General features: G+C 49.2%; 1 protein-coding gene across 1 annotated transcript in view; it reads left to right on the top strand.

Annotated features, from left to right (window-relative positions):
- Nucleotides 1-873: 873 nt before the first annotated feature.
- LOC149285603 (integrin alpha-M-like) overlaps nt 874-9,556 on the top strand; it is a 15,542-nt gene continuing 6,859 nt past the window's right edge. The window contains exons 1-14 of the mRNA XM_089495091.1: nt 874-925; nt 1,316-1,854; nt 2,868-3,013; nt 3,277-3,430; nt 3,512-3,662; nt 3,950-4,023; nt 4,346-4,478; nt 4,716-4,855; nt 5,111-5,254; nt 5,517-5,738; nt 7,941-8,071; nt 8,183-8,337; nt 9,036-9,187; nt 9,499-9,556. The exon at nt 9,499-9,556 is cut by the window's right edge and continues 47 nt beyond it. Of these exons, the coding sequence (XP_089351217.1) occupies nt 874-925; nt 1,316-1,854; nt 2,868-3,013; nt 3,277-3,430; nt 3,512-3,662; nt 3,950-4,023; nt 4,346-4,478; nt 4,716-4,855; nt 5,111-5,254; nt 5,517-5,738; nt 7,941-8,071; nt 8,183-8,337; nt 9,036-9,187; nt 9,499-9,556 (2,251 nt within the window). The remainder of the gene's footprint in view (nt 926-1,315; nt 1,855-2,867; nt 3,014-3,276; nt 3,431-3,511; nt 3,663-3,949; nt 4,024-4,345; nt 4,479-4,715; nt 4,856-5,110; nt 5,255-5,516; nt 5,739-7,940; nt 8,072-8,182; nt 8,338-9,035; nt 9,188-9,498) is intronic.

Raw genomic sequence — 9,556 nt, 5'->3', positions numbered from 1 at the left:
CGCTAACACCATCCACTAACATACACACATGCTAACACCATCCACTAACATACACTCACACTAACACCATCCACTAACATACACACATGCTAACGCCATCCACTAACATACACTCACAATAACACCATCCACTAACAAATACACACACGCTAACACCATCCACTAACATACACACTCTAACACCATACACTAACATACACACACGCTAACACCATACACTAACATACACTCACGCTAACACCATCCACTAACATACACTCACAATAACACCATCCACTAACAAATACACACACGCTAACACCATCCACTAACATACACACGCTAACACCATACACTAACATACACACACGCTAACACCATCCACTAACATCCACTCACACTAACACCATCCACTAACATACACTCACACTAACACCATCCACTAACATACACTCACAATAACACCATCCACTAACAAATACACACACGCTAACACCATACACTAACATACACTCACACTAACACCATCCACTAACATACACACATGCTAACACCATCCACTAACATACACTCACAATAACACCATCCACTAACAAATACACACACGCTAACACCATACACTAACATACACACGCTAACACCATACACTAACATACACACACGCTAACACCATCCACTAACATACACTCACACTAACACCATCCACTAACATACACTCACACTAACACCATCCACTAACATACACTAACACCATCCACTAACATACACTCACACTAACACCATCCACTAACATACACTAACACCATCCACTAACATACACTCACACTAACACCATCCACTAACATACACACATGCTAATACCATACACTAAATACAGATAATCTAATGCTCGACATGCTTTTCTTTGCTGAGGCTGATGGGAGTTGTAATTCTCGCTGTATTTCAGGTAATGCGGCCGATGTAAACATCTCCCTGGGCCTGGTGCTGGCGGCTCAGCAGGACCCCCCCGAGTTACTGGTACGTTACCCCTTCTTCCAGCATTAACCCTATAACTGAGCCCCCCGATAGGGGGAGCGGCCATGATTTCCAGGACCTGCATTCGCGTCACCTGTTCCTCCCCGGCATGAGTGCTGCCCCCCCGCAGAGCAGATAAACTCCCAGAAGGCAATGAGGGGGTAATACCCTGCACTCGCCGCAGGGGGCAGCACTGTACATGCACCACTCAGTAACAGGCATTGGCTGAGCCCTGAGAACGGCCCACGCAGGCCCCGAGTAGGGGGGTAGTTTCCAGCCACGCTGCCCCAAGTAACCCCCCTGTGTTTATCTGCCCTTTCAGGCTTGTGGTCCGACACTAAAAAGAACCTGCGGAAAGAACATCTATGTGAATGGACAGTGTTACCAGCTAGACCAGCGGCTGCAACTAGTGGGCAGCCTGCCCCTCTCACTGCCAGGTACCCCCTCACTGCCACGTACCCCCTCGCTGCCACGTACCCCCTCGCTGCCACGTACCCCCTCGCTGCCACGTACCACCTCGCTGACATGTACCCCCTAACTGCCACGTACCCCCTCACTGCCACGTACCCCCTCGCTGCCATGTACCCCCTCGCTGCCACGTACCCCCTCACTGTCACGTACCCCCTCGCTGCCACGTACCCTCATTTGCCCCTTCTCAGAACGAAGGGGCAAATCCCCAGAATGAAGGGGCAGATTGTCAGGGCTAACGCGTACCTTGGGCATCCCGCAGAGTGCAGCATCGTCCATCTGGATATCGCGTTTCTGATCGACGGCTCTGGAAGTATCGCTGCCTCCGATTTCACATTAATGCTCAACTTCGTCTCCACCGTCATGGAAGCTTTCCGTGGTAAACAGGCGCAGGTAATCCGCACCACGACTACCCTACAGCACTGCCCCACACTGCCACATGCTGCCACATGCTGCCACATACTGCCCCACACTGCCACATACTGCACCAAACTGCCACATACTGCCCCACACTGCCACATACTGCACCACACTGCCACATACTGCCCCACACTGCCACATACTGCCCCACACTGCCACATACTGCACGACACTGCCACATACTGCACCACACTGCCACATACTGCCACATACTGCCCCACACTGCAACATACTGCCACATACTGCACGACACTGCCACATACTGCACTAAACTGCCCCACACTGCCACATACTGCACCAAACTGCCCCACACTGCCACATACTTCCCCACACTGCCACATACTGCCCCACACTGCCACATACTGCACCACACTGCCACATACTGCCACATACTGCCCCACACTGCCACATACTGCACGACACTGCCACATACTGCACCACACTGCCACATACTGCCACATACTGCCCCACACTGCAACATACTGCCCCACACTGCAACATACTGCCACATACTGCACGACACTGCCACATACTGCACTAAACTGCCCCACACTGCCACATACTGCCACATACTTCCCCACACTGCCACATACTGCCCCACACTGCCACATACTGCACCACACTGCCACATACTGCCACATACTGCCCCACACTGCCACATACTGCAACATACTGCCACACACTGCCCCACACTGCCACATACTGCACTAAACTGCCCCACACTGCCACATACTGCACCAAACTGCCCCACACTGCCACATACTGCACCACACTGCACCACACTGCCACATACTTCCCCACACTGCCACACACTGCACCACACTGCCACATACTTCCCCACACTGCCCCACACTGCCACACACTGCCACATACCGCCACATACTGCCCCACACTGCCCCACACGCTCTCTGTCCCTGCACAGCGCCGGGGTACGGTCACTCACACTGATCCCGGACGCTCCTCGCTGTCTCTCGCTCTCCTCGCAGTTTGCACTGATGCAGTACTCCAGCAGATTTGAAACCCATTTTGATTTCAACCAATATGTGGCCACGAGGGACCCGAGAGCTCTGACCAGGAACATTAAACAGCTAGGAGGCCAAACGTGGACCCCGACGGCCATCTACAAAGTGCTGTAAGTGACAAAACGAGGAGGGCGAGGAGGGGCCGCCGATTTATCACAGGCCATTAAAGTGTTCATTTTCAGTAGTTCTGAACTATTTCCTCCCCGGCATCGTGTTGCTTGTTTTTTATTGACTGCGGCATGGGGCAGATTTCCAAAGCCTGGGGGCAGATTAGAAAAACACTTGGCTCTAACAGCAGTTTTAGCTGTGCGCTCCTCAGGGGTGGAGACTATTTATTGCCTGAAACCGATTGGCTTCTCTTTTCTCTCCCCAGGACGGAACTTTTCATCCCTGAAAGCGGCTCTCGGGCGGGGGCCCAAAAGGTTCTGATCGTCATCACGGACGGCGAGACGACTGGGGACAGGAGGCCATATTCCGATTCCATTGGCCGAGCAGAAAGAATGGGGGTCCTGCGCTTCGTTATTGGGGTAAACTTGCTCATTAAAGTAACCCCACTGATCGTGCTCCTTGCAGACAGGTTTTGAGGGATGTTTGTTACATGGCCACAGGTGGGAAATGCCTTCGATAACCGGAGAGCACAGAACGAGCTGAAAACCATCGCGTCTCAGCCGTCGGAGGATCACGTTCTCAGGGTGGACAACTTCTCTGCTCTCAGTCGTTTTCAGGAGGCTCTTCAGGAAAAGATCTTCGCCATAGAAGGTTCTGCCCCCCCCCCCCGTCTTCTCTCTGTCCTAATCCTGCCCCTCTCTCTGTCAGTTCTCTCTCTCTCTCTATCCTGTCTCCCTCTCTCTTAATCTTTTCTCTCTGATTAGCATGCCTCTCTCTCTGTCTGTTAGTTCTGTCTCTCTCTTTTTATCCTGTCTCTCTTTTTCTCTCTCGTAATCTCCCTCTCTCGTTCTCTCTCTCTCTCTCATAATCCTATCACTCTGATTATCATGCCCCTCTCTCTCTCTCTCTCTCTCTCCGTCTCTCTCTCTCTGCCACAGGAACACAGTCACAGACTGGAAGCTCTTTTGAAATGGAAATGTCTCAAGACGGGTTCAGCGCGATTTTAACCCCAGTAAGTTCTTCTATCTGATGCTTTCCCTGCTGGTCTGCGGCGAACCCAGAGAGCCTGCAGAGCATTTCTCCCCGTCCAGTATCTGCAGAGCATTTCTCCCCGTCCAGTATCTGCAGAGCATTTCTCCCCATCCAGTGTCTGCAGAGCATTCCTCCTCATCCAGTATCTGCAGAGCATTTCTCCCCATCCAGTATCTGCAAAGCATTTCTCCCCGTCCAGTATCTGCAGAGCATTCCTCCCCATCCAGTATCTGCAAAGCATTTCTCCCCGTCCAGTATCTGCAGAGCATTTCTCCTTACCCAGTATGTGCTCTCTCCTATAGGAAGGACCTGTTCTCGGGGCAGTTGGGGCCTATGACTGGTCTGGAGGAGCATCATTTTTCAGGGGGCAAGAGGAAAGCTTTATTTGGATAAACGTGACTGAGGACCAGAAAGACCTGAAGGGCTCATACATGGGTAAGAATAAAGGATGTGGAGACCCCCTAACGCTCTTGTAGGGGGGTCTCGGAGGAGATATCACACCCTTCGCACTGTATGGGACAGGAGGGGGTTTGTGATTCTGTATAGCATCAGACACCCGTCCGGGGGGAGTCGTTTAGGAGTTAAAGGTGGGTGGTGGGCTTCTGAAGTCACTTTGGGGGCACGTATGAGAGTCTTTGCTCCGTGAGACTGACTATGGTGGGCTTCGTGTAGGATATTCCCTGCAGCTGTTGGAAAGAGACCTGTTGGCTTTGGGAGCCCCGAGACACGAGCACAAGGGGAGCGTCATGATCTTCAAGAGGGACTCAGCCACATCATCCTGGCGCCTGAGAGCCATGGCCAAGGGAGACAAGGTAACGGCAGGGACAGGAGACCACGGGGATGCGGAAGCCATTGCCGGGGGTACAGAGGGTCTCCCCCACAGTCGTTCTTGTGCTCCAGAAGATTTCTTTTCAGATTCTTCGTGTTATTAAACAATCGCGCAGGCATTCACTTTGGCCTCCTTAGGTTCTGTTTGGCCTCCTTTGGCTTCTTTTGGTTCTCACCGTGACCAGCTGCGTGGAAGTTTTGTCTCCCTTTCCTACGTTTACCATGGTTTGTGATTTCAGATCGGGTCATACTTTGGTTCCACGTTGAGTGTGGTTGAAGTGGACGCCAACTTCCCAAGGACTCTTCTGGTGGTTGGAGCCCCCACGTATTATTCTCCAGACGTCCCCGGTGGTCGTGTTTACTTGTGTCCCATTCCAGACATGGTGAGACCCCCGTGAGAGGGAAGCCTAGCTCTGAGAGTAACAGTAAAAAGGAACTCAGTTTCTCCTCCGATTCCTCATGCGCGATATTATAGATGCTATAAAATAATGTGAGCACGTCCCATCGCTATATTCTCCACCAGTCACCAAACATCGTTCTTAACACTGACGACCAAATCTACTTAAATAGAAAAGAGAAGATAACCTGGTGGTGGCCCCTGAGCCACGAGCTCTCCATCCATTAACCCAACTCCTTAATCTCCAGGATTCCAAAGGCCCAGTTGTGACTGTCTCGTGTCCAGACACCTTGAGTGGGGACACGTCTCGGGTTTTGGGGCATTTCGGATCAGCTATGGCTGTCTTGACGGACCTAACTGGAGATAAAGTGACCGACATGGCCATTGGCGCTCCTTGTGAGGACAATAATCGCGGAGCCGTGTATATCTTCGGTGGTCAGCCTGGGGGCTTCAGAGCTTCGTACATCCAGGTGAGTTTCTGAACGCAGAATAAATGAAACATGTGATCTCCACGTGTCCAGCTGTGACCTCCACGTGTCCAGCTGTGGTCTTCAGAACAGGACGGGAGTCTACATGAGGTCTCACATGTCTGTAGCGTGGGATTAGTGGATCCTTTTTTCTATAAAGCGTCTCATCCTTTGCCTTTCCTGCTGCTTCTACTCCAATATAGAGCATCCGAACAGCTAACCCCCAGAGCCCTAAATGCCTAAATCCCTTTCGTGCATTAATTCACCCCCGTGCACGGTAAGCTTTAGGACCCAAACATTATTCTATTCCCTTAGTGTTAAAAAGCGTAACTCACAGATTAGGCATCGGGATTAGTTATACGGCCGGAGAGTATATAATATATAATATGAGGAATATACAGGATATAACGGGTTATAAGGACGGGATTAGTTATATGGGCCGGAGAGTATATAATATATAATATGAGGAATATACAGGATATAACGGGTTATAAGGACGGGATTAGTTATACGGTCGGAGAGTATATAATATATAATATGAGGAATATACAGGATATAACGGGTTATAAGGACGGGATTAGTTATACGGTCGGAGAGTATATAATATATAATATGAGGAATATACAGGATATAACGGGTTATAAGGACGGGATTAGTTATACGGTCGGAGAGTATATAATATATAATATGAGGAATATACAGGGATATAACGGGTTATAAGGGGGAGAGTATATAATATATAATATGATAATATGAGGAATATACAGGATATAACGGGTTATAAGGACGGGATTAGTTATACGGCCGGAGAGTATATAATATATAATATGAGGAATATACAGGATATAACGGGTTATAAGGACGGGATTAGTTATACGGCCGGAGAGTATATAATATATAATATGAGGAATATACAGGATATAACGGGTTATAAGGACGGGATTAGTTATACGGGGGGAGAGTATATAATATATAATATGAGGAATATACAGGGATATAACGGGTTATAAGGACGGGATTAGTTATACGGCCGGAGAGTATATAATATGAGGAATATACAGGGATATAAAGGGTTATAAGGATGGGATTAGTTATACGGCCGGAGAGTATATAATATATAATATGAGGAATATACAGGATATAACGGGTTATAAGGACGGGATTAGTTATACGGGGGAGAGTATATAATATATAATATGAGGAATATACAGGATATAACGGGTTATAAGGACGGGATTAGTTATACGGCCGGAGAGTATATAATATGAGGAATATACAGGATATAACGGGTTATAAGGATGGGATTAGTTATACGGGCCGGAGAGTATATAATATATAATATGAGGAATATACAGGGATATAACGGGTTATAAGGACGGGATTAGTTATACGGCCGGAGAGTATATAATATATAATATGAGGAATATACAGGGATATAACGGGTTATAAGGACGGGATTAGTTATACGGGGGGAGAGTATATAATTTATAATATGAGGAATATACAGGGATATAACGGGTTATAAGGACGGGATTAGTTATACGGGGGGAGAGTATATAATTTATAATATGAGGAATATACAGGGATATAACGGGTTATAAGGACGGGATTAGTTATACGGCCGGAGAGTATATAATATGAGGAATATACAGGATATAACGGGTTATAAGGATGGGATTAGTTATACGGCCGGAGAGTATATAATATATAATATGAGGAATATACAGGGATATAACGGGTTATAAGGACGGGATTAGTTATACGGCCGGAGAGTATATAATATATAATATGAGGAATATACAGGGATATAACGGGTTATAAGGACGGGATTAGTTATACGGGGGGAGAGTATATAATTTATAATATGAGGAATATACAGGGATATAACGGGTTATAAGGACGGGATTAGTTATACGGGGGGAGAGTATATAATTTATAATATGAGGAATATACAGGGATATAACGGGTATATAACGATCTTCCTGCTCTTGTAAATTATTACTGTGGATAATCTATGCTTTTCTTTGTTTCCATTAATTTCCCGGCTCCTGAAGCGAGACTCACTGGCCTGTAGTTCCCTGAGTCTTGTAAAAGATGTTGTGTTGGCAGCACATTCAGTAAACTTGCGGAGTTCGGCCTCAGGGCAGTAAACGAGGGTTCAGGAATCACCGTATCGCCTCTCTCCTTTTTCTCTTCTCAATGTAGAGGATTGCGGGCAGTTTGCTCGGTGCCGGATTCATGTTCTTCGGCAGATCCGTTAGTGGAAACCTGGACATGACGGATGATGGTCTTCCAGATCTAACGATTGGGACTGAAGGCAAAGTCTTCTTATTGAAGTGAGTGAAGGAGCGAGGTTCTTCCCCCTGTTCGGCTCCTTACTCCAAGTAACCGTAACGCAGGCCGTTGCCTTCTTCTTTTTTCCACCTAATCCCTTGACTCTCCCTCAGGTCCCGGCCTGTTCTGGGAGTCTCGATTTCCTTCACATTTGAGCCGAAAGAGATCCCCCTTTCAATGTTTGAATGTCCGGATTCCACAGAGCAAGGGAAAGAGTTAATGGTCAATGTGTGTCTGTTCACCAGCATGAGAAGCGACAGACATATTGGTGAGTGAGGGGCTGGGGGGGACACAGGGTAAGTGAACTTGGAGAGACACGGGGTGAGTGAGGGGCTGAGGGAGACACGGGGTGAGTGAGGGGCTGAGGGAGACACGGGGTGAGTGAGGGGACTGGAGAGAAATGGGGTAAGCGAGGGTCCAGGACTGAAAGAAAACATGAAGCCACAGAGCCCTGGTGACAGGAGGTAGAGGGCTGGGGTATCTGACAGGGGCGGATAGAAGGAGGCATTAGACAGAGAAAGTTGGTACTGGGGCATCAGGAGGATCGATGGATTGAAAGGAGTTAATGGAGCTGTAAGGGGACATTTTATTTGGTGATAACATTACCCGTCCGCCTCCCCTCTCTCCATCTCCTACCTGTCTCTCCATCTCCTCTCCCCTCTCTCCATCTCCTACCCGTCTCTCCATCTCCTCTCCTCTCTCTCCATCTCCTATCCTCTCTCTCCATCTCCTGTCCTTTCTCTCCATCTCCTACCCGCTCTCTCCATCTCCTCTCCTCTCTCTCCATCTCCTGTCCTCTCTCTCCATCTCCTGTCCTCTCTCTCCATCTCCTCTCCTCTCTCTCCATCTCCTGTCCTCTCTCTCCATCTCCTACCCACTCTCTATCCTCTCTCTCTCCATCTCCTCTCCATCTCCTCCTGAACGGTTCTCTCCCGCTCTCCCCTCTGCCCCTCATTCTCCCCGCAGGCTCGTTCTCCACAGACCTCCGGTACACTCTGCTGCTGGATCACGGGCGCACTCAGACACGCGCACTCTTTCCTGACAAACAGCGCTCTCTGGACACCAACATCAACCTGAGTGTGGGGACTGCCTGCCGGGCACACGCTTTCCAGCTCCCTGTGAGTGACCCTCCATTTCTGGGCCATATTTGGGGGGTTTGGAAAGGGTTGGGTCCCGTGGACTGTTTCTCACACAGCACTCGGCTGTCTCCTCCGGGGCGGTCTGTGAGCAGCTCTCCGTGGGGCAGAGTTATCAGCTGGGAAGTGGGTTACAGGCAATGTCGCCCAATAACATGGCCTTTGCTGAATGTGAGGACCTACAGCTTCCTTCCACTCACCAGGGGGGGTGGCAAATACGTGGCCTGTCGACCCAGCGGTGGGTGCCCGTGGACCGTGTTTTCTCTGTTATGACGTCTCTCTTTCCTCCCCAGGAGTGTGTGGAGGATTCTCTCTCCCCCCTCAGAGTGGCTTTAAATTTCTCCCTGAGTG

Source organism: Sceloporus occidentalis, unplaced genomic scaffold (assembly GCF_023333645.1).
Source record: "Sceloporus occidentalis isolate IW3139 unplaced genomic scaffold, rSceOcc1.0.p SCAF_76, whole genome shotgun sequence".
Taxonomy (NCBI): domain Eukaryota; kingdom Metazoa; phylum Chordata; class Lepidosauria; order Squamata; family Phrynosomatidae; genus Sceloporus; species Sceloporus occidentalis.
Note: the sequence above shows the minus strand (reverse complement) of the source record. Positions and strands in the feature narration are given on the sequence as shown.